This window comes from Diceros bicornis, chromosome 10, assembly GCF_020826845.1.
Source record: "Diceros bicornis minor isolate mBicDic1 chromosome 10, mDicBic1.mat.cur, whole genome shotgun sequence".
Classification (NCBI taxonomy): Eukaryota; Metazoa; Chordata; class Mammalia; order Perissodactyla; family Rhinocerotidae; genus Diceros; species Diceros bicornis.
The window spans coordinates 41327339-41354157 of record NC_080749.1 but is presented as its reverse complement, the minus strand read 5'-3'; the positions used below and the strand labels follow the sequence as shown (position 1 = coordinate 41354157).

Genomic DNA, 26819 nt, shown 5'->3' with positions numbered 1-26819 from the left:
GGGTAGCTATAATAACAATTCAGTTACTACAAAGTCTGGCAAACTTGTCAGTTGTTTTTTTTCCCTCTTGGCAGATATGCCATGTTCATTTTTGTGGCAAGCTGATTTAATAACTGCTGAAAATGCACTAATGGATGGCTCTCACTTTTAGGTGGATAATCACATTTTCAATTTCCTTTTCTATAAGTCATAGGCTTAGAGCTGTGCATGGTAGTGGTTCTCTGAAGGGTTAAGGAAACATATGACACACATCAGTCTTTGCCCTTAACCTGCCAAATGGTAATGAGAATGTGAACTTAACACCAACCTTCCCTTATTTCATTATGGAGATTAAGGTGATTAGATGAAGGAATGGTAAACTTTCCCCCCTAAAATAATGAACTACAGAAAGTACATTAGTGGCAATACATTTTTCAAGATTGTTTTCTAGAATCTTTGAATTAACATCTACATGACTTCTTGTAACATATTTGTAATCAACTAAAAACAGAAATAGTAGCTACTCCAGAGTTTCCATAGAGGAGAGACAAAATAGTGGTAGTGGAGATGGGGCTGGGGACTAGAGGTTTTATAGTTGTCTTTGTATAGCAAGGGCAGTTCTTATATAGACTGTGTCTATTTGGGGTAGTGGAGTGGAGGTAAGTGGGGTGCTTAAGTCTTCCCAAACCACTTAACGTGCCAATGGAAAACCAACAGAATAACACTATCTTTAGGGGAAAATATCCTAACGTTAAATTCAAGTGTACAATAATAATTAAAACCAAAGCAAACTAAAACACAAAACCAAAACCAGAAAGGAAACACTATTGAACAGTAAGCAGATAAGCAGTACAACTACTAGCACAAGTGTCTATTACGTAATAGGTGCTCAATGGCTATTGTTTTCTTCCCTATAATATAATTACAAAGAAGTATTTTCACCTAAGGATGTGAGAATCAAAGACACCAAAGTAAGGCCTCCTTGGATAGAGCCAGGACAGACAATGTAATCTGATCAACACAGCACTCTTCACCAAATTAAAAATAATAAAATATAGACATATTTTATGCTGCTACTAGGGCACTTTGTCATACGGCTAGTTACACACAATAGTCTTTCCTGCTAGACTGGAAATTTCCAGGCTTTGTATCTTTGTATCTGCACAATAAAGCAAAGGCATAAATAGTCATTGAGTGAATTTAGAGAAGACATCATAAACATTTGCAAAAAAAAAGAAAAAGAAAAAGAAAAAAATAAATGCGGTCACTAAAGGAAATGTGGAAATAGAAAGAGAAAGTAATGTTAGGGATTTGGGATCTACTATTACATATCCTATATAGAAGGTTGTTTCTTCTACATACTTGTCATAATACTAAAAGATTTTTCTTCTAAAAATAGATTAATATGGTGTACCTAGTGCTGTGATGTACTAAGACTTGTACTATTTTAAGATATACATCCCAGAGTATTTCAGCTCAATAAAACTAATGATTGAACCAAAAAGAATACGCCAAATTATTCACTAGAAAAATGGGCAAAGAATATGAATAGAAGAAGAAATTCAAATGGATCATAAGGATATGAAAAGACACTCAACCTTACTAGTCATCAAGAAAATGCAAAGTAAAATGAGATAACATTAGATTGGTAAAATTTAAGAAGCCTGCCTAATAAGGCAAAAAAACAAAAAAAAAAGAAGAGAGAACCTGGAACTTTTTCACACACTGCATGAGGGTGCTATTACTGAGCTACTTCAGAAAGCAATTCAGCAAGATCTGAAAAATTGAAAATGTGCATTCATTATGACCCAAATGTTCTACTTCTAATTATGTATTTTCCAGAACCTTACATGTAAACAGGAGATATGTCCAAAAATGTTCATTGTTAAATTACTTAAAATATTTAAAAGTGGAGCTTAAATGTTCTTCAACAGGAGAATGGACAAACAGTTTAATATTCTTTGATATAAAACAGCAGTTAAAGAAACAAACTAGATCTACATATATCAACATGGATAGATCTCAAATACTGAGTAGAAAAATCAAGGTGCACAATGATACATAGATTATACCATTTGTTTTGGTTAAAAAGGCAACACAAAATATAGGCCATGGATGTATATGATACAAAAATATACAAAGTAAACTGGAAGACTATATACTAGTTGTTAGCTACTGGGAAGGGAGAATGGGACACGGGGACTTGAATTTTATGTTTAATATATTTCTTATATAAAAAATAAGCCAATATGATGAATTATCAACAATTTTCAATTCTGGAATGTGAGTACTTGAATCTTTCTTATTCTCTGTACTTTTTAGTGTTTTTAACATTTCTCAAGATACAGATTAAAAAATACAAAATGATAGTAATAAGAAAATATAGAATTAAAGTAATTATTAATTCCTATAAAGCAGTAAAGGTAAATTTTTCCAGAAAGCATCTTGAAATATCCCATATGGCCTATTTAACTTACTTTATAATTTATCAATATATACACATGGTTAAAAAATCCTAATGACTAAAAGTGAGGGCTAGTAATATAATTCTTATATTGATTCAATAATTCATCACTTACATATTTTGAGAATAGTAATTATAGAATGTGAACTACGAAAAATTACAGAAAATGAAATAATGTTACTTTAATTAAAGCAGTTCTTTAAAAGATAATTAAATAATGGCATGGTACATATATTTTAGATGCATGGGTCTCTAAATTTTAAAAAGTATTTTCCTCTTCATTAATTGGGAAAAATAGTACAGCTGGGCTGCCTCCATCTTTAACCAAATGTATTAAAAATCCTAATCTGAAACTTTGATGCTAAATATAAACTTGATCTCTTTTCGTGGTTTCTTCTAACCATATCAAGCACTTAACATCTTAAAATTCTCAGTTTAAGAAATAGGTAATCATTTCAAAATATTTATTCACTATGACTAAAACATTTTGTTGTATAATCTCCTATATCCTTACAAGATTCTACTACTTATGAAAACTACTTGGCTTAAAATCTAAATTCTACATGGTCACATTCTTAGGTTAAAATGGGTTCACTTAATGGAATACAGTTTGAATTACCTTGGGTTCACCTGCCCTACAGAAGACTTAGTTTATATAAGTTTAATTCAAATGTGTAGAGATAGTTGCCACTTGGATTTGTATGTGCCAGATGAAATTGGCTTGTGACTGGAATGGCAATGAGAAGTAGTAATTAAAATGCCTTCTGGAAGAACTGTGCTTGAGCAAACTGCTCCAGATAAATGACTTCTGTAGAGCTGCAGGTCAGCCACAGACTCATTTGTATCTTTTGGATGTGGTACTCTCTACTGTGTTTACAATAGGACTTGCATCATAAAAATTCAGTGTTACTAAATTTGCTCAGAAGAGCATCCATTTAATATATATTCACTGCAGAAATCCCAAAGAGAGTTTCTGATAATTACATTCAAATATCAAATAGTTTATTCTTCATTTAGCCTGAATTAGAAATGAAGTCAGACAACTTTTACTTGTTTGACCATTAAGAGAGTCACTCCTGACCAAGTACAACACTAAGAAAGCAAAGTTAGTGAACTATATTCTGAGGAACATCAGAGGATTCCCAAATAGCTTTTCCTACTATGAATGTAAAAGTAACTCAACACAGACAAGCAGCTCAGCAATATACAAGGATTTACCATAACAGAAAGCAAAGGAGAAAGAAAAGAAGCCAAGCCCTTGTGAGGGAGTAGGAGGGTGGAGGGAGAGGCTAAGGGCAATCTCCACCACTCCCTGTGCCTCTCTCCAGCCCCCAAACTAAGAATGCCTGGAGCAAAACCCCTGGCAATGTCCCCTCTTAAAACCTGAGACATAGTAGCATTACTCACAATAGCCAAAAAGGGGAAACACAACTCAAATGTCCATTAGCTGATGAAAGAATAAACAAAATGTGGTATACCTGTACGATGGAATATTATTTGGAAATGAAAAGAGATGAAGTACTGATACACGCTGCAACATGGATAAATCTTGAAAACATCACACTAAGTGAAAGAAGCCAGACAAAAAAGGCTATACATGGTATGATACCATATATAGGAAATGTCCAGAATAGGCAAATCCATAGAGACAGAAAGTAGATTAGTGGTTCCCACGGGCTGAGGGGAGGAAAGAATGGGAAAGGAGTGCTAAATGGGTAGTGGGTTTCTTTTTGGGGCGATGAAGAGGTTCTAGAATTAAATAGTGGTGATGGTGAATATACTAAAAAATACTGAATTGTACATTTTAAAAGTACGAGTTTTATGTATGTGAAATATATCAATAAAACTATTATTTAAAAAACTCAAGCTTTTGGTTGGTGAGAGCAATGAAGGTCAAAGGGAGAAAACTTAATCAAGCATCTTCCTGAAGTGGTACATTAAATAAGTAATGAACTGTCAAGGCACAAACGTTCAATCTTTTTAAAGAACGTATCATTTGAGGAGGTCTATTTCACAACGACTTAAAAATATTCGCTGAAGAAAAGACCTGAACCATGAAACAGCCTTTTCTGCTACTGTCAGCCCTAAAACATTTTTAGAATTTTTAATACTATCAATGGAAGCCTGATGGGCACCAGCAGATGACCCTATAAAGTGTAAAAAAAATATCTGAAAGGCAGTGGGAATCAAATCTTTTCATTAAAAAATAACAGTTCTTTTCTTAAGTGGCGATAAGAAGACTTATTTGTCAAGATTGTATGACCTTTTCGAAACCATAAAGAATTCTATTTTAGCAGAGCTTTAAACTAACTGAAAAGGGAGAGAGAATCCTAGGAAGAGTGTGAAGTTATTTAATTTCAATATTGCCACTCATTTTTCCCCTCATTCAGTTGATATGGACACGATTTTTCTCAGGATCTAGAGTAACTTCCTAACACCAGCAGTGGCCAGTTAAAGGACAGACAATGTGAAGGGACCAACTGCTTTCAAATGGTAAAAACGAATTTTAAAACAATGTACAAGAGGGGCTGGCCTGGTGGCGCAAGTGGTTAAGTGCGTGCGCTCCGCTGCGGTGGCCCGGGGTTCGTGGGTTCGGATCCTGGGCGTGCACTGACGCACCGCTTGGCAAGCCATGCTGTGGTGGCGTCCCATATAAAGTGGAGGAAGATGGGCACTGAGGTTAGCCCAGGGCCAGTCTTCCTCAGCAAAAAAAAGAGGAGGATTGGCAGATGTTAGGACAGGGATGATCTTCCTCAACAACAACAACAAAAAGTACAAGAAATCAAAAGGAAAATTTAAAACTGTGCTTTAATTCCAAAAACTGCCATTAGTGTTTTCTACAATTATTAAAAGGTCAACTGTTTATCTCTTTTTGACTTCAACATAAATGAAAATTTTACACTTCACCTTAATGAGTAGACAAACTATGATTTACAAGATAAAATATGTGGAACCAATTTGTGCATCCCAAAGAAATAAACTTTCTCTTTCACCATCTACAACTAATCTAGAAGTAACTAAGAAGCAAAATTTCTGTTTCTGGGTAATGGTAAGATTTCAAGTCTGCTATCAGGAATAGTTTTGAAATTCTATACTATAAAATTTCAGAGATAATTTCTTGAAGATGATCATATTTTCATTTACTGACTCTTCAATTCAAACTCTATTTTCTTCTTCTTCCACAGTTTTGTTACCCAACAAGCTGAACCACTAGCGTAATTTCTCTGCTTGCATGAAACGTGCAACACAGGCCATACGTGGTGCACTTGAAGGCTGAATTTGCCTGGCAGTATTTCCCCTGGCCAAGTCTTCCACCCTTGGCACTGGAAGGCTGTGGAGATCCCTAATGGATCTTTAAGGATGCTAAATTAGCATCCCTTGCGTCCAGCCTCAAGCTATTTGTCCCCTTGGGAATTCCTCAGGCAAGTGGGAGCCATTAAAAGTTAGGCATATGAAAGTGGAACTTTAGGAACAAGATAAAAAGTTAGCCAGAGGGAATTACCTTAAACTTAAAAAAAAAAAAACTTTTTTGAAGAGAATGAAATGTAACAAATTTTTAAAAAGTGGTTGCTTCTTTTTGGGGGTTAATGGAAATGTTCTATACATCAATCATGGTGATGGTTATACACCTACATGCCCAAACTGTCAAAAATTATAAAACTGTATGCTACAAAGGGTGACTTACAGTAAGTAAATTACACATCAATAAATCTGACTTAGAAGTGGTTATCTCTGAACGATAAAATTATGGATTTTCTTCTTTATACCTTCTTGGACTTTACAAAATTGTCTAAAATGAGCATTATTTAACTCCACAGTCAGTGAAAAAAAACCCAACAGAGTAAGAATACTGCTGAGGCCACCCCTGCCCTCTTCCTTGCCCTTGGGAGTGTAGACGGACAGAAGTCCCAGGGTGAGGAGATGGACCCTCACTGTGGGCTACTAGGCCCTTTTACTGTCACCCCATCCAGTGAAATCTAAACTAGATGAAGGTGAGAACAATACCCCATTGATGATACTACAAGGAGAAAAAGAATGAATCCCATGTTCATCAAAATTTAGATTTTAAGGTTTCTTGCTTAGCCCATGGGAGGCAAGAGGTTTAAAGGGCATATCCGTTCGAGGCACTTATGCTATGAGCTTCTCCTGAGATGAGCTGTACAAACCTCAGTATCCCCTGAGGGTCATTTATGCTGCTAAGGCAGGCACATCGTGCACCTGAACAGTGACCTGCAGCACAGGACATCTCACACCTTGGCACCCACTGCCACCCACAACTCTAAAAGGCTCTGTAGACAGAAAGAGTCATCATGGCATGCTGCCTGCTTGGAGGATCTGAAATTGATCCATCTATCTACATATGCTAAATATCATCCTTGAGCCAAACTGGAGGGTCAGAATTGGCCTCCTGGAGAATTACTTTTAGCTAAGGTGCTTTTCCATTCATTTAGCAATGGAAGAAAGAGCCCTATGACCCTGATTTTGTAATTTAGAGAGAGACTACTGAGGACACTGTTTGCCTCATCATACAGTGATCTCTCAATGGCGACCAGGACACTCAGAGCCAAAGTGGCTCCCTACAAAATATTAACAACATACATTCTGTACACTATTTTAACCTTGGCTTCATCTTATTTTTCTAATCTTTATCTTCCCTTTGCCCTAATTTTCTCACCCCATTGTTGGTTTCTGTATTTTTTTTTTTTCTGGTGAGGAAGATTGGCCCTGAGCTAATATCTGTTGCCAATCTTCCTCTTTTGCCTTGAGGAAGATTGGTCCTGAGCTAATATCTGTGCCAATCTTCCTCTATTTTGTATGTGGGATGCCACCACAGCATGGCTCGATGAGCAGTGTGTAGGTCCACACCCAGGATCTGAACCTGTGAACCCTGGGCTGCCAAAGCAGAGCACACGAACTTAACCACTACGGCACTGGGCTGGCCTCAGTTTTTGTATTTTTTAATGATGTTTAATGACCTTTCCAATGAGATAAAATATAAATACATAGATAACTATAGTGTACTCAGTACCAATGCAGAAAGGCTGTATTTTTTCAATGAACTAATTTCATAGCCTACCTTCAAAGAGGTGAAATATTAAAAATAGAGAAAACTATAGTATACTCAAAAGAAATGCAGAAAAGTGGTATCTTTTCTATTAACTGATCCCATAGTCTACTTTAAATGACGTGAAATGTTAAATATATAAATAACTATACTGTATCAATATAAATGCAGAAAAGCTATAACTTGTTTATTAACTAGTTCCATAGCCTACCTTCAATGAGGTGAAATGTTAAATACATAGATAAATATTAAATGCACAGGTAACTATAGCATACTTGATACCAAGGCAGAAAGGCTGTGCTTTTCTATTAACTAATTCCATGGCTCACCTAGAGGGCTTTCAAAGTTGCAGTGATTATTTTTGGTCTGATATATCATCTCTGGATACAGGTGCCATAAATTCTAGATTAAGGATCATTATAAATCGATATTGCTTGTGTTATTAACTTTTTTTTTGCAGTAAATAAAACAAATGAAAAATCCTATCAGAAATGGGGTTTTTATTCCCTTGTTTACAAGGCTTGTTTAGAATTACCTCTATTTCCAAAGAGTCATTAATAGAAGACCAAGCAATCATTATAATAATTAAGATTTTGTAATGTCCTCAACAAGGCATACTGCAAGTGAACTGCCAGTGGTAATTGTGTAGTTCACATTTTAGGACATTTCCTAAATAATAACATGCAGAGGCCCAGTTTCTCTATCTATAAAATGGGAACATCTCACGGCATGGGTTAAAAAGTCATCTTTGGTTCACGAGTGTGAGAGAACCAAACTGCTCAGTTTTAGAGCCACTCATTTGGGAGAGGGCTCCACAGTATATTATTTAGCACAATATTAGAGTCATTTATTAAATAGAACCTCATGCCACTGCCTCCTTCTTATTCACAGGGTGAGGCCAATCATGGCAAGTATTTTGGACAACTGAAAAAGTAAATAAAATATGCTTTTCATTTCCTGTTGCGTTATTAATGTCATCTTTGGACTAGGAAAAAGAAAATCTTACAGATCACCTTATTAACACTGACATAGAATCTAAGTCAAACAATAGGAGAGATAACTAGGTATCAAATGCCCCATTTTGCTGACTAAACTCACTGCATGTAGGAACGACCTGAATCCAAAGGAAGCTTCGTGGTCGTAAGCAGTGATTCCACTTCTAATTTCCTTTGAGCAAATCAGAAATGGCTTACAGGAAACAGGGCTTGGGTCTGACAGCTAATTTCTGTTTTTCTGCAAGTGACACAATAAAAACCTATGCTCCCTTCACTAACACTGTTTTCAAATGGGCTCCTTGTCAGTGTGTAAACCTGGTGGTCACAGAGCAGAGTAACTGTCAACAGTCTTCTTAAGGTCCACTGAAAAGCACACTGATAGGTGTGGAGAGGGCAGATATGAGAAAAGGTAGATAGAAATGGAAAGATGCCAAGTAGATAACCTACTGGTAGAACATCCTTACTTGATGAGCTCAAAACACACTGGGATTTACTAAGGTTCATTATTCATTCAATGATCATTTGGCTGGGTGGCTGCCTGGTGAGCAACAGGCACTGTGCCAGGGCTTTGGGAGTGGAGTGGGCTTACCACCTCAGAGGAGAGCTAATACAGGCACGGAAGAACAGTTACGAGAGTTCAGATGAAGAGAGATGACTTTGCCAGAGAAACTTGGGAAGAAAGGCTATAAGGAAGGGTTAGCATTTAGTTGAGGGCATCAAGAATACATGAGACTCCAATATGTGCTGGGAGTAGGGTAATCAAAGGGGATCAATTATCATTCCAACTAGAGCTCACTGAATGAGAAGCCCACCTTACTCATAACGGTCGGATTCCATAACAGAGCCAGCACCGATGGTCTAGACATTAAAGTTCGGCACTCTCACCACTTTGGCGGCCCGGGTTCATTTCCCGGTCATGGAAATCACACCATCTGTCTGTCAGTTGCCATGCTGTGGTGGCAGCTCACATAGAACTAGAAGGACTTACAACTAGTATATGCAACCATGCACTGGGGCTTTGGGGAGGGGGAAAAAAAAAAAAAAGAGGAAGATTGGCAACAGATGTTAGCTAAGGGTGAATCCTTCCCTGCAAAAAAAAAAAAAAAGATTCCATAATAGATTCCTGTCCTGCTGCCTGGCCTCTCTTCATTCTGACCTACACACTACGCTATTGGGACAACTGCCTCCAACAAGAACAACTTTCAACAGGTTTCCTTTACAGATTTAATGAAAGTGAGCTTATCACCACCCTGGTTCCCAGTTCTCCACAATCAAATGCCAGCTTTACCATTCCAACCTCATAAGCCACCAAGTTCTTTTAGTACATATCCTAGACACTACTGAGCCTCTTGGTGCTCCAAGACAACCGCAGTGTGGAATCATATATACCTTTGTGCATGCTTCTCACCTTTCTCTGGTCAGTCCTGCTCTCATTTCTGCAGGACCCATTCATTCACCCAATATTCAATGACTGAGCTCCAGCGACATGCCAGGCACTGTGCTAGGCAGTGAGATCCAGATACAAAGCACCAAAATCACTGACACACACAATATGTATGTTACTAATGCATTTTTAACAAACCTATGGAATTAGCTAATTCAACTATATAACCTTAAAATTATTTTTTAAAACTTAAAGTACAGAAAATAATCTAATAGCCATGCACACATCAACCATCCCCTCATTTAACAGATGTTAATATTTTGTTATGTTTGCTCCAGATGACAATCTTAAATACAACGTTACAGATTCAGCTAAGTCTAATCCCTGATAGATTCCTCCACCCTTCCTCCCTAGAGGTACCACTATCTTAAATTGGTGTCATTCCAAAATATTTTTATACTTTTACTACACATGCATATATTAATAAAGAATATGAAACATTGTTTAAATATTATATAGTGTTGTTACATAAATTTTAAAGATGTTCATAATGATACCTTCCTACAGCTATTCTTTTGCAACTTGTGGTTTTCACTCCGAAGTCTGTTCTGCAAAGATGTCCATGTTGATACGTGTAGATTATTTCATTTTAACGGCTCTCAAGTTTACTTATCCACAGTTTATTTCTCATTTCCATACTGACAAATAATTATATTCTTTCTAATTTTATTTTTGCAAATAATGTTATATAAGAAGCATCCTTGTACCTGTTCCTATGCACACCTGTCAAACTTTCTCCAATGATATCAAGTTCTTAAAGTTTTAAATCTTACTCTTCTGTCTGCTGATTCTCTTTGTTGAGTTTTTTTGACTTGAGTTTTATAACATCTGATTGTAAGCTCATCCTTAGTGATGTTAGTTTCTCAGCTGGGGATTCTTAAAGAGTATGGAGAGCTACATTGAGCCTCCAAACCCACATGCAGTGCAAGCTTGAGCTTTGCCAAGGGTACAGTCCTTTGAGGGTCATGTCTTAATGCAGCAATCTTAAGTTCAAACATACCACCCAGAGTACACACAAGGCCTCATTTTTTGGTCCCTGCGTGGGTATTAAAGCAAAGACTCTATCTAGTGCTTTTGGGGGCCTTTGTCCCCAGGTCTCCTGCAGAGGCAGCTCAAATGCTTCTGGCTCTGGCTTTCAGTTCCCTTTCTATTTCTAGTACCTGGGGATTTTCCTTTCTCTTTTGCCATTTCCTCTAGATATTGACTTTTATTATTGATATATCAAGTATTTATAGGAGTTTATCAAGAGAATCTCTATGTTAGTTTAGATAACTAAATTGCCAGAATAAAAGTCCTAACTGAATTCTTTAAATGTTGAATTAATTTTTCTATTAGTGTAAACTTATATATTTTAAAATCTGTTGGTCCATACTTTTTGGAAATATACAATACTATATTACTGAGGCTGTGAATTGCTTTTTTTGGTGCTAAAGATACAGATAACTTTTAAGAAATAATGAATAGAATTAAAACTAATTTTTTTGCGTGCGTGTGTGAGGAAGATCAGCCCTGAGCTAACATCCGATGCCAATCCTCCTCTTTTTTGCTAAGGAAGACTGGCCCTGGGCTAACATCGGTGCCCATCTTCCTCCACTTTATATGGGACGCCACCACAGCATGGCTCAATAAGTGGTGCATTGGTGCGCGCCCGGGATCCGAACCGGCGAACCCCGGGCCGCTGCAGTGGAGCACGCGCACTTAACCGCTTACGCCACTGGGCCAGCCCCGAATTAAAACTAAGTTTTGACAAATTATTTCATTGAGTATTACAAAGCCAGAGTTAGAAATTTTTGATTTACAATTTTACTCCTTGCTTATGCTTTCTCTTCCTATAAAAAACTGCCTGGATATATTAAAAATGATCACATAATTTGATATTTGTGTTTTAAACGTTTTATTGATCTTATTTGTATACTTTATGCCTTACTAAACACACCAATATGTACAACTGTTAAGGGTCACAGATGAAAAAATTCATGAGAACACAACTTACCAGACTAATATGTTTAAATTCATAGCAACAATCAGCTAGAAAAGAGAAACTACAGATAGCATTCTATTCACTAAGAAGGATTTTTTTGGCTATGAGTAATGGAAGACACTGAAAAGTAGAACAATTATGATGTTAGAAATAACTGAGAGACATGTTACTGTGGGCACATACCTACTTAGGAGTAAACAACCCAAGCTTAAAAATGCAAGCAATAGAAGTATTTTATGGTAGGCTTTATTAGAATATATAATTACTAAGCAAGAAATCCACAGATAGGATAAGCAGTGATTTCACCATTTGGAGCTTTTGGAATAATTTTTACGGTAACGATGTTTTAAAATAGCATAAGAGGCCATTTAAATATAAAACAATGATTGTGACGAAACGTCTTTTTCCAGTAATATATTGGTTTTGAATTTACTATATTTGAATACGGTAAATTATTTCATATAGTAGTTTTACAGAGTTCTAGAAAAACTCAAGGTAAATTGAAGGCATTTTTAAAAGCTAACTGAATGCTATCACTTAGAAATATTTCTTAGTAAAACAAAATCAATACTAAGTTTTCAAAGCCAATTAGCTTTACCAAATAATTAGCAATTAATTGTGAAAAGCATCCATTAACTGTGTCTACATATGAGAAGTCAAATTTCTGAAGATAGCATAGTAGCCTTTGCTACAGAAGCTTATCAATGCCATATAAAAACCTTTAAGCACAGGACTGAAAGATAATCAATACTGCAAGAGGCTTCTCAAAATCAGAATAAATCGACATTTTTGGTATCAAATTTAAGAAGGCAAGTTAACAATGACAACACTAACAGAATCATTTGTTGCATCCAGGACAACTTAATAAGGCATGTAACTTAAAGGCATGTAAAAAGATAGAGCCATCGGCCCTGTACCTGGTGCTGGCGATGCTGGGTGACTCTGCTCCAAGCCTACATCTTTCTAGCTGACTGGCAACAATCTGCCTTTCCACTTCCAGTTCTCGGGTGAGTCGCTGAAACTGAAGCTCCTGTGATTCAAGGAAATAAAAGGCATATAAGGCACCAAGGTTTGCTGCTCAGATGGGTATATGAATTAACGTATGCCACAGGAAAACATAAGAACATATCCATAACGTAACGCTATAGTATGGCTTTGCGAAATTAAGAGTTTTGGACAAAATTGTGGGTCTAAATAATCTACTGATTTGTAGCTTTTTCAAACTTAAAGGCACTGGAATATTAGCCTTTGTGTGGAATTGGAAAGAGGTAGAACTTTATTTCCTCTTTTTTTTTGGTTCTAATTGAGGTCTTCAAACAGTATTTCTGCTACAGTGTTGCATTAAACTAACGTTTGCAGAGTCCTCATCTGATGTACCTACATCAGAGGCACACCAACCAACAGAAGCTCTTCATCCTCAATAACCAATTTTTTATCCCTCATACTGTATGCTAGCATAGCTTTAAAAAAATGTAAATTCCCTTGAGAATCACTTTGCCATGTTTGATACAAAGCCTTTTAATTGTTAAGGAAAAAAAAAATCATTCCAATCCCACAGAAAAAGTCTTGCTATATTTATCTACAATATAAGCAACAAAATTTTTCTCTTGTCACAAATGCATTCACGTGTCACTGTGTGAAGAGAGGGGAGAAAAAAAACAAAAAAGTCTGAGCCATAATATAGAATTTAAAATTGTATTGAAAAGAAGGGAAGATTGCCTCAAGAAATTATATTCTTCATTCTATGCTGTGTCATGACGGCAAGAAAGTTCTATTATAGGAGAAGATGTTTTAACTTTATTTGTACTAATCTCATTGTTACCTTGACAGGATTTTAATAAATAGAATGTATGCCATGCTATAAAACATCTATATATCAAATCAAGTATACTCCAAATGCCACAAATAACATCTCCAATAACACCTCAAGCTCCCCTGTGCCATATTATCTCCTTACAAGTCTACTCAAAGCAAATGCTGAACTGTAAGTAGTTTAACTGGACAATGGCTGCTAGTTCAAAATACCAGGTGTGTGAACCCTAAGCTTAGAAACTAATCAGAAATAAAACTACTTAAATATTATTTATGACAATATGAAAATACATAAGGGGTAAGTGAGACATTGCCTACCTCTGCTTAACAATACCTAGATCACCAGCTCTTAATAGATGTTCAACAACAAGAGACCAGAGAGATAATAACTGTACAACATTCAGTATTAGGCTAAGCAATTAATTTTAAGGACAATAGTATTATGTTTACCTACACTTAGTCTTTCTCACCAGTGTAGGATTAAGGTATGTTTCAAATTAGAACATAAAAAAAAATTTCCATTCACAGAAAAAAATTCCATTTTAGTGGATTTTTATCATGTTTGAGTATCCTTTCAAGGAAATGGTTGGGAAATTTCCTGCATCAAGGCAGAAGTTGGAACGTGCTGTCCCATAACTCCTTCCCTCAGAAGCAGAGACGGGTGACTTTAGCTCTGCCAAGAAGATGCCAGACTGTGACTCAGGTGCTAAAGCCAAGACTCTGAAATCAGAAAACACGAAGCTCACTTTCTTTCTCACCTTCTTGCTTCACTCCCTGCAACAGGTCTCAGGGTCAAGCTCCTAACATGGAAATGACCACCACACAAGCTATGCTTGGTGGCAGCATCAGAGGTTTCTTTACTTGACCAATTTTGTGGCACAGATTTTGACACTGTTCCTGGAAGTTTAGTCTGAAGGCTTGTTCTTCAGTCCTTGCAACAAATGTGGGAATTCACTAATACCCACTTAATAAACACCTTTTTTTGCATAATTAGCCATGTCAGTCTGTGTTTCTTGCAACTAGAAACCTTGACTGATGCACCTATAGAAACCATTTACAATTGTGGAGTTGCTAGGAGAACATATGTACCCATAATATAGCTACATTTTTTATTTAAAAGTTGGGTAATTCCTTTGACATTTATATGGATTGAGTAAAGTCAACATTATACCCCTACTGGCCATGGACCCCACAATACTGAACATCCTCAGCTATGTTTATCAAAACCATTCTATCCATTGTTTGCTCACACTTCTCACAAGTAGGACATCATTAAAGCTCCAAAAGCAGAATATCAGGAAGCTATAAAGCATGGAATTTGTAAAGGTTACCCAACACCTGTGAATATTCACAAGTAAAATATATGTATACTTTGTTGCAAAATTATCATCACCCCTACAGAATATAAATTAAACACCCATATGTGACTGGCACCAAGATGGATGAGGAGGATATAAATATTTGACAATTCTGTCACTACTGGCTTCTTAGACTGACTGACGAGGAAGACAGTATTACAAAGCCATATAAAAACACATCTAATGATTTCCAAAATAACACTCATTAAGATGATTATGCAGAGATACCATCTATAAATTTAAAATTTTTATATTTTATCCTCTAAACTTAGATTGTGAAGGCTGATCCTTACATCAGTATCCAAAACTTGGCAATCTGAATTATAAGGGGACCTTATATTTGGTCTCCTTTGAGAAGAGCCAGGAAAATAATGCTAAAAGCATTTGCCAATGATTTAGTACATGACAATGTTCTTTTTAATTCTGGCAAACAAGACCATAAACAAACTTAGAAAGAAACTCCAGGCTAATATGCTATAAAATGCTATATGTTATATGCTATAAAAATGGCAACAGTTCACATGCGTTTCAAAGCTTTTCTTTATATTTACCTCATCTCTCTCCGGTAAATATATTGATAAATATCTTCTGAGTCAAAGGAATAGGAGAAAACAAAGCTCACTTTCATGACCTTGTATGGCCTTGTATGGTGGGCAGAGCTGCACTGCCCAAGAAAGCCCAAGGAAGGACTCGTCGCCCCAGGTGTCAGCTACTCCAGGGGTGCCTCAGCTGCAGAGAACTGCCTCGCCCAAGGGCACATCCTTCCGGGCAGGTTGCATCCAATCACTGATTGAAGTGAGAATATAAAGGCCGGGCTCAGGCTTGCTCTAGAGCTCTCCGCGGGCTTGGCTGGCCTGCGTAGTATTGGGGCTTCTCCCCTGGCCAATCCTGCTTTTCCTTCCCCTCTCCTCCACAAGTTTTGATCTGCAATAAATACTCGGCACTCAAAACTCCATTTCAGTGAGAACTCAACCTGAGACAGTATTGTTTTTTGGCTTCCTATTATATAATGACAGAAATTTTCTCTCACTCCTAATTTTTAAATATTATGAGCTACTTCAAGTGTACAGAAAAAGTAGAGACAGCAGCTCAATAAGCTTTGGAGAACCTGACCCAGGTACAGCAAATCTTAGTATTTTGCTACATTTGTTTCAGGTTTTTTGAGAAATAAAATATTACAGATACAACAAAATCCCCTTGTTTCTCTCTCCTGGATCCCATTCCTTTCTCTTCTTTCCTCCTCAGAAGAAACCATTATGCTGAATTTGGTGTTTAATATTCACATAAATATTTTATATTATTACTACTCCATATTTATAGATCCATAAATGATATATAGTATTGCTTTGCATGTTCATACAATTTATATCAATAGTTTACTGTACAGTCTTCTGCAGATTGCTTTTACTATGATATGATTCTGAGATTTATCAATATCAGTCCACGTAGATCTAGTTCATTTATTTTCATTACTCAACAGGATTCTATGGTACAACTATAGTACAGTGTATTTATACGTTCTCATCATGATGAACCTTTGGGTTGTTTCTAGTTTTGTGCAATTAAAAAAGCATGCTGTGAAATAAGTATCCTTGTAAAAACCATGTTGTTTACATGTGCCAGACTTCTCCAGTGTAGAGACCTGGAAGTGGGATTTCTGGGTTAAAGGCTATGCATATCTTCAATTTGACTTGAAAATGACTGTCACATTACTTTCCAATGTAGCTGTACCAATTTACATTCCAGCCAGCAGTGTATGAGAGCTCCAGTTTCTTCACATTCTCACTGACATCGATTTGCACTTGGGGCTTAAATTCCTTTTTTTTTTTCGGTATTCTAATAGGCATGGGATGCTATCTCGCATTTGTTTTATTTTGTATTTCCCTGAAAACCAACATCTTATTTATGTTTTATAAAAAACATTTCAACCAACGTATGTTTATTGGCCATTTAGGTTTTTCAATCTCATAGATATAAACTCGCAGGCGGAGACTTTTTCCCTACTGCCAGCACCCAGGCTTGTCCTCTTCTGTGGGACAGATTTCTCATCCCCCTTACGCTAATATTGTAGCTTTGCAAACTTTTAGCTTTAGGTGAGGGATCTCCTCTTAGACTCCGCACCTGGAGCAGCCCTGAAATGGTGTGTAGGATGTAACCGTCAAACAGCACGCTCAAGATCACCTATGTCTGGCAGATTGCTTCAGCGTGAAAGCCAGGTTTACTGCTTACTTAGCTTAGGAGTCTCACTTTCATTTCAGTTTTGGTTTCTGTGACTTCCTTACTTTCTTTCCAGCTTAGCCTTGCTTTTAAAGATAATTTACATATTTTATTCAGCATATTTAGTTTCTTTCATGGGAAAGACTGGTTAGGGTATTGAATCTGCCAGAATTGGGAGTCTAAACAGCTTTTTCATGTTTTCTCTTAATTTCTCTGAACTATATTCAGGGGGAATTTCTTAGTACTACTTTCAATTCACTATTTCTCTATGTGCTCTGTTTAGCGTTTATCTCTTCTATTATACTTTCTTTCCAATGGCAATATTTTCCATTTCTGAGACTTCTAGTTGGTTCTTTTTCATATCCATCTGTTCCTGCAGGCTCATTTGGAGTGAAATCTCTCTTTCCCCTTTCCTATTTAGGTTTACCTTTACCTAAACTCCCAGGTACCTCAGTTCTAAATGAGGCCTTAAAATGGTGATTCAGTGTTCCTTTTAAACAGAAATACTACAGGTACTGCACGTGAAGTCATGAAGCTATTGTCTCCTTCCTCAGGCTTCCAAAAGCCTCAGGAAGCTTTTAGCCATTAGGTACTTCCACTTTCAACTTTGAGAAACAGGAAGAGCTCTACTCCAGATCTTAGTTTCAACTCCACACTGAAAGCAGAGCATATTTCACCCTCCTGTGGCCTCCTAGGCTCTCTTAGTCTCATTAAATCCTCACTGATGGCAAGCAGTAACATATTCCCTGACCCTTTCCAACTGCGCCCTATGGAAGCCTCATTCAAGTTTACAAATTCTCTCTTTGCAAACTCTTCATCTTTTGCTCAGAATATTTTCTATCTCTGGGTTACTAAGAATACTCTCCACCTACAGGCTTCAATTGAAATGTAGTTCTTTCCTGAAAATACTGGTTTTCCTGACAGCTCTCTCTAGTGAAGACTATACACTCTTCACATCTCATACCTGAGGTGCCCAAAAGAAGGGAGCTGGCATTCTTCTGCCTCCTCACTACCTCTACTTACTAGGAAAAAGCTGCTTATAGTGTTCCTCGTTGTCATCATGTCAGTAGGGTTTGTAATGATATTCCTGATATTAGTAAATTGTGTTATCTTTTTTCTTAATTGGTAAAGACCATTATTCTTCCAAATATGTGCAACAGCTCCTTGTGCTTTGAGGCTCACGCCATCCAACTACAGCAGCCCACTTGCATCACTACCATCTATTTACTTCAAGTTATTCCGATTCACTGATTCAGGAGTAGCTACAATAGTTACCACCACGACGATGACAACAATTAAGAAACAGCAGCAGGCACTCATGTTAGGCAATTAGTGATGACACCCTTAACTTCCTGTGCCCACATTCACGCTAATCCTCAGGTCTCTTGCCAGGCTCAGTGGAGGGAATGTCCTTTTCTTGACTAAGGCTCTCCATGGCCTCTGCCTCTTCCAAGATCTTGCTTCTCTCTCCTGAATCTTCAGTGTCTCCCCTCAGTTTAATGTTCAACTCTTTCTCATTAGAAAACTTATCTTCTTGATCTCAGGATTCCTCAATCTCTGTTTCCTTCCTCTTTGATTTATACTATACCTTTTGCTAAAGATTTTTCTTTAAATTGACTCCTTTTTAAGACATAGTATAATCCCAGGTATTAAAATCATGTTTTCTAATGCTTTTATAATCTTCCTAATATAAATCAAAATACATACAATTTAAAAAAATGTTCCTGTGTGTACTAAAAATCATTTCACATCAGCAGTCCAGGTACAACACACTAAGGGTCAACATGCCTTTCCATGCCTATAAATCTCAGCAGGAAACTACTGAGTACTGGTTATATTGAAAGAAGAAAACTGACATGGTCATTATGGGATACAATCAGTGGCTAAGAAAGCATTTTTATTTCAATCATTGTTGCTTAAAAATCTTCCAAAAAATTTTTACTTTTCTGCCTTAGTACATGGAAAGAAAGAGCTTTACATCACTGAAAGAGCAATTATCATTGAATTATAACATGTTAGATTTTTAAAGTACAGAGGATTGCACAGGATATGTCCTGTTCTCAGGACATACTATACATTTTTTCCTCTCTCTCTTACATTCAAAAGATGAGTAAATTATGGTTATGACCATATCTTTGAGGCTCTTGAGCCAGGCTTAGAGAACGATTTTAAAAATGAATATTTAAGAGCTAATAAGAAATTCTCAAAAACAGCCTAAATACCATTCTCTAATCTAGGCTGGTAATAAAACCAAAGCAGCCATATTTTCAAAGTGTCCTTAAACTTCTCAGCCTTAAGATTACCAGCCAGTAATGTAGGTGATCAAATGTCCTGGATTTCTATCAGTTTACTTAATAAATCATTATCAGGTCTACTTGGCAGTCCCTAAATCATACATAATTAATTATAGAAATGCTAAGCATATGATGTCGTCTATCCTTTTTGTACTGGCTAGTTCCCTGTGTTAAAAGGAAATTCAAAACCAAAAACACTTGAACAACTAACATTGCCTTTCTCAATCAAACTGTGTTCTGAGAACACCAGTGTCCCACTGTCCCACAGGTATGCCCTTAAAGGAAGGGGTTCCAGGTCAAGTAGGTTTAGGAAATACTGCCCAGAAGATTCTAAATCTTGGAGATTCACAGCAACACTAGCACATTAAAAGTTCTGAGACGTCTACTAGTAGGAAATTAGCTTACCTTTGTTTAACCTAGCAATTCTTTGATTTATTTAAACTAAGCACATTTTTTCTTTCTCAAGGAACAACTATATAGTTTAGGAAACAATATTGTCTTGCAGAACACAACTTAGGCAATACTGAAAAATCAAGCTCATTTAATGCATTTAGGGATGGTTGAACTAAGGAGTACTACATTGTATTCTACATTAAAAATATTTTTTGATACATTGGATAACAGAATTTTAATCGCTTTTGTCCAGACTGAATATTTACAAAGGGCAGGGCACCACAAAGAGTTAACCTTCAAATGGAAACTGCTGACATCATACCTGAGAGACTGAAGGGTGCACATTATTAGGACACTTCTGCTGGACTAGTTATCCTATGCTATGCCCATTGCTTCTTACACTTAGATCTTGTCTAAGATAAGAGAAAAATATAAGACACAACTACCAATCTGATTTTTTTGTTACGCTAGCTAACAGTCTAATAGAAGACGAACAATTTGAAGATCTTTATAGTTTTATCATACTGCCAAACCAAACAGGATTATACCAGGTTCCAACTTTGATATCTATTCCTCAGTTTTAATGAAGTAGAGAAAAAAACAGCAAAGCTTACCAGATGCTCTAAATTTATATCCTAAAGCTCAGGCTCTTATCTGTAACTGTCACCAAAGCTCCTTTGTTAGGAAATCAAAATAAAGGAAGACAGGTTTATATTAAAACTTACAAAGAAAGCCTTTTGTTTAGAGCCACATGCAGACGAGAATGTCAAGGTAAACAGGTAAAAAGTCCAAGATATTCCCACAGCACCACAGATGGCTTTTAAAAAAACACTGTCTACTCAAGGGGCTGGCCCCGTGGCATAGCAGTGAAGTGCGCGCACTCTGCTGCTGGTGGCCTGAGTTCAGGTCCCGGGCACGCACTGATGCACCGCTTGTCAGGCCATGCTGTGGCGGCGTCCCATATAAAAAGTAGAGAAAGATGGGCACAGATGTTAGCCCAGGGCCAGTCTTCCTCAGCAAAAAGAGGAGGATTGGCATGGATGTTAGCTCAAGGCTGATCTTCCTCACCAAATAAATAAATAAATAAATAAATAAATAAATAAATAAATAAATAAATAAATAAATAAAATTGTCTACTCAACAGTAACTCATTGCCATTGGCTATTTGGTCTCTCACCTGGCAATCTCTGACCATCACATGGGTCCATGTGCACTAGTGATGTACAAATTCACTATCTCTAATCAGATTCAAACCCTGCATTTTCAATGATCATCGGCTAAGGAACACTACCTGAAGGATGAATCACGGCCTCTACCAGGCCACATTCTCCTGTGTTTTCTATTTCTCCACTGCAGTGGTTCTCCAAGTGTGGGACCTGAACTAGTAGCATCAGCATCAGCACCACCTGGAAACTTCTTTGAATCAGAAAGGATGAGGTCCAGCCACCTGTGCTTGAACAAGTCCTACAGGAGAGTCTCATACACACGCAAGTTCCAGAACCACTGTCCTAATGGAACCACCATTCCTCTTTGACTCAGGCTCAAACTATAGGTGTTTTCATCTTTTCATCATTTCCTTCCTTTTTGTTATTTCCCATTCTTCGTACATTAAATGGTTTCCCAAATTCTGTTATTCCATCTCTCTTACACTGGTTGAATCCATTCCCTTCCTTGCTATTCCTGTCATTCCTACCCTAATTCAGGTTCACATTAACTTCAGACTATTGCAATAACCCCTAAATCTTCTGCCCACCACAGTGGTGAAGGGCCCTGCCTCTGCTTTTCACATTTCTTCTGGATAAATCTGTCGAAGGCACAATGCTACTCATCAATAATCTCTATCCTTTATTAAGGGTTTACTGGGCTCCAAGGTCTCTCCTGAGCACTTTATTTGCATTACTTCATTACCTCTGCAGTCAGCCTGCAAGGTAGTCAGGGTTACCCTCATTCCATAGAGGGCTGACCTGTCTAAAGAGATGGAAATCCAGGATTTGAAATCATATCAGTCTGACTCCTAAACCCAGGTGTTAACCACCTCCCACTCCATAACAGAACATATAAAAAGCCAACTCAGTCGTATTTTAAGACTCATGGCAGTCTGGCTCCCCAAATACCTTTTTTTTTGGTCTCCTGTCACTCCCCTTCAGACACTTAGACTGAACTACTCATGGTTTCCTATACACACCACTCAAAGCTTTTTCTCCTGTTGTTCCATCCAACTGAAATATCACTCTCCCATGAATGCCTCTGCAGTCCTTTATCCAGCCCTTGAGTAAAGTGTTTGAACCATTATACGTGCTCCATTTACTAACATGGATTCTTCTTAAAGAAGAGTGAAATCTACATTTCATTCATCTCAGTATTCTTTTAGCTCCCTGCAAAACCAGAACAAGAAAACCCTGCTAATTCACTCAAGGTGAATTTTATCCACATTTTATTTAGTATGTTATAACTGCTTGCATAGATTTTTAAATTTACTGATTCCTGAGTATTTTTATACAAGGACAGGCATAATATATGATGGTTGATCCTTTTTGAGGCACTTAAGGCATTTTATTTTATTTAATTTATTTATTTATTTATTTTTTAAAGATTTTATTTATTTATTTTCCCCCCAAGGCCCCAGTAGATAGTTGTATGTCATAGTTGCACATCCTTCTAGCTGCTGTATGTGGGACGTGGCCTCAGCATGGCCGGAGAAGCGGTGTGTCGGCGCGCGCCCGGGATCCGAACCCGGGCCGCCAGCAGCGGAGCGCACGCACCTAACCGCTAAGCCACGGGGCCGGCCCATGGGCATTTTAAATGTAATAATAATCATATCCTTACAATGTAGGTAAGGAAAATTAGAAAAATCAAGGGTACAAAAGAACTTTATACTTTTATTTAAAGTCACAGAGAGAAGTGGAGGCAGAGTTGGGATTAGACCCAAGGTTTCCCAACATGCTATTGACTGCTCTTTTAACAAATTAGCTCTATCAGGAATTTCATATTATTTATAGTGACATGGTCGAATAAGTTAAAAAAAATAACGTGCATAATTTCTGTGGCATTGTGGCTTACTGCTGTTAATAGGACTCACCTCATGACACTGTTCCATGTTCCCAATTGCTTATTCCTGTTTCCAGCTGCCGAACTCCCTGATCTCTCAGGCATTATATCCTGTCTATCAGAAAATCAGGCGCTTCCCAGGCTTGGCATGCCATTTTTGAAAACCTGTCCACAAGTCCACTGACATTTTAAATTGCTCAACTAGCAATGCCTTATTTTATTTTCATTTACCTTCTCTCCTAAAAAGAAGAATGTGTATGTGTGTACACACACATATATGTACATATACACATATATACACATATACATATATGGTCATGCGTCATTGAATGACAGGGATATGTTCTGAGAAATGCATCATTAGGTGATTTTGTTGTCGTACAAATATCATAGAGTGTACTTACACAAACCTAGATGGTATACCCTACTACACACCTAGGCTATATAGTACTAATCTTATGGGACCACCATTGCATATGTGGTCTGTTGTTGACCAAAATGTTATGTGGTGGATATATATAAATATATACATGCTGTATATATGTATGAATGTACGTGTGTAAATAAAAATAATTCTGGTTAAGTCTAGTTAAGCTATTAGTTGAGGTTTTACCAATTTATGTTTAAAATTTCTTTATTTAAAGAAGTTCTAGTAGTCAAATAAATATTGAGGAAAAGAGCTACAACATGGACAATGGATGCTTGGAGAAAGTGTCAGTTGCAGTTGTCAAGGACAACTCTTGCTGTCAGTCTCCAACAAGGTAGTAATTTGGTAGAATTAATGTCAAAAACACAAGGAGATTTTCTTTAAAATGTAATGTCTTGGATATTTGATTAGCCATTACTTTAAAATTTATTAAGAACTTATGAAAAATAATAATGACAACATTAACAATTTATCTGGTTTTCTAGTACATAAATGTTTCAAAATTAGTAAGACCAAGGATGCATATCACCTAATGTTAGATGCTTATTTGGGAGCTAATTGACTGCACAGTAAATAATAATACATATAAATCATTATTTGCTGAAATGAAAAAGTGAGAAGAATAAATGACCAATCTCCCACTTCCTCTATGTGGACTAATTATTGCAAACACAGCAAAAGATATGAAAATGATAAGAGAAGCAAAAACAAGGCTAAATTTAATCCTCCTTTCTTCAGTAAATCTAATAAATAGCACTAGAAAATAAGAGGCTAATTTTAAAAATGATTAATTTAAGGTTTGGTTAGTAACTTAATGAAATGTAATGGGGAAAAAAACACAAATACCATCTAGTGCAGATAGATCTTTTCTTATGATTATACTTTTTTAAATTACTAGGCTTATTTCTACAGTTGTTCTTTCTGCTCTGCAGATATTTTATAGCTAAAGTTCATGGCGGGGGGGGGGGGGTTAACCAGAATTACAATATACATTTATTAGTTGTGCCCTAGCCAATTAAATGGTTCTTGTGAAGGCTTGTTATGGGCTCAAGAGGTACACGAGGTGTTCAATTGTTTTGTCTTTTTAAATTTTTAATTTTACATTTTATCTGTATGGCTTCACTAACATTATTGTTCGTCTCTAAACCTCCAGAAATTGTCCTGGGATTCTTGAGAAATAAGGTCAGGAAAAATCAATGTATTATTGATAACATTAGGACATATCTACAAGGGACACTAAAGCCTTTTAGGATGGAACTGGGGCATCTCTAGCTACAGGTTGAGTCCAACCACAAGGCATCTGCATCCAGACTCAGGGCCATTCCAGTTTTCTGGTCTACAAGTGCACTACTTTGCGTGGTTCCACGACGTCCCTGTTTTTCTCTGACTCTCCTGCTTTCTCCCCTAATATCCAGCTCCCTCCACTAAAAGCAATTTTTTCTTTGTTACCTTTATTTAATAGCTGCATTTTCCCTACTTACCTAAAAAAGCAGGCAAGTTATACAATGTTGCTTTTTGCTTGTCAGGTATATATGGCTCTCAGTAGAAAAACAAAAAAAAGAAACAAGAAAAGGAAAAAAAAAGACAAAAGTTCTTAGAAAAAGAAGTGCCAGAGTTGAATAAATGTTATTTTTATTGTTCAGACTAATTTACTTATCTGAAATAATCTTTAAATTACCACATTTAGAATTCCTTTTTTCTTGCATGCAATATATACTCATGAAGCAATGTATCTGCTTATGTTTGGAACAGGTATAGTTTAATATAAAACGTCTTTCTTATTTTTTGTTAAGTCATAACTAATAACAATACTAGGTATGAATGAATGAATGAATGGGTCAGGCACTATGCATATATTTTTCTCTAATCCTTACAAAAGTACAGGCCTCTACTGAGTCGAACAATCCTAGGATGGGAGAGGCAAAATAAATGACTTGCTCATGGTCACATAATTAGTAAGTGAAGAGCTGGGAATGGAATTCTAGATCCTTGCTCTTTCCATTATAGGAAGCTGAAAAAATTAAGGTTGTCTTATTTTCTATTCCTGAAGGTTATATTTAGTACTGTAATAGACTTTACTGCTTCAAAATTTTCTTCCCAAATCAAATAAAGTCCTGGAATGTAACAAGAATTAAAGAGCCAGATGTTAGCATATATGGAAACTTACTAATTATGACAAAGTGGAATTTCATTCAATGGGAAAGAACTACTGGTATAATTAGAGAAAACAAAGCTAGATTACTACCTCAAACCATACACACAGGCACACGCACATGCACACATCCATACACAAGTTCTATAATAAATGAAGAAAAAATTCCCAAATATATAAAAAAGATGACCTAGGAGAATATAATTATAACCTCAGGATGATAGAGACCTCCTTAAAGAAGACAAGAAATCCCCAAATCAAAAGGGATAAGATATGCATATTTAATTATATAAAAATAAAGCTTCATATGCCAAAAGACCATGCAAACAAAGTCAAATGACAAAAATAAAAAAAGAGAAACAAATATTTATAATATGTAACACATAATGGACATTTAAAATCTCATATAAACAAATTTTACAAAAACAGTAAAAATAGGCAAAGGGTATCAACAAGCAAGTCATCTAAGATGAAATGTAAATGCTAATTAAAACGCCAGAAAAAAAATGGCTCAATTTCATTTGTAAGAAGAAAAAAAAATCAAATAACAATGAGACGCCATTTTTCATCATATTGGCAAACATATTAAAAATGGTATCATCTAGGGCTGGGGAGGAGCCAGGGAAAAGGACACTTGCACGTACTCTTCATGTCAGTGTGATCTGCTATAAAACCCTTTGGGAAAACAAGCTGGTAATATCTATTAACATTAAAAATACATATTCCCCATGATCTGCAATTCTACTTTTGGATATCTACAGAAATAAAAGTAACCATATATATAAAATATTAATTGCAGCATTATTAGAAATAATTTGAATGTCTATCTATATGGCAATATTTTAAAATATGGACTCTCCATACTACATGTAATAACTACTATATAGTTCTTAAAAAGAATGAACTAGACCTTTATTTGTTGTCTCAGAAGGATCATTACATACAATTAACTGAAAAAGCCAGTTGAACAGTTGAGTAAAATACAACAAAATAATAAAATTAAAAAACTCTTTAGGGGTTTGTTTGAGCATGGAGAAAACTGTGATAGGAACATAGCAGATCAGTAAGACTGGTTACCTCAGGAGGGTGGGATCAAGAAACAATGGCAATATTTACATTTTTATATTATCTCTTTATATTGTTTCACTTGTTACAAGCATATGACTTCTTTAATTAAAATCTGATTCAGA

General features: G+C 36.5%; 1 protein-coding gene across 11 annotated transcripts in view; it reads right to left on the bottom strand.

Moving 5' to 3' along the window:
* PKP4 (plakophilin 4) overlaps positions 1–26819 on the bottom strand; it is a 242056-nt gene that overhangs the window by 93481 nt on the left and 121756 nt on the right. For all 11 annotated transcript variants that reach the window (XM_058549019.1, XM_058549020.1, XM_058549021.1 and 8 more), the window contains one exon: positions 12846–12958. In XM_058549019.1, the coding sequence (XP_058405002.1) occupies positions 12846–12958 (113 nt within the window). The remainder of the gene's footprint in view (positions 1–12845; positions 12959–26819) is intronic.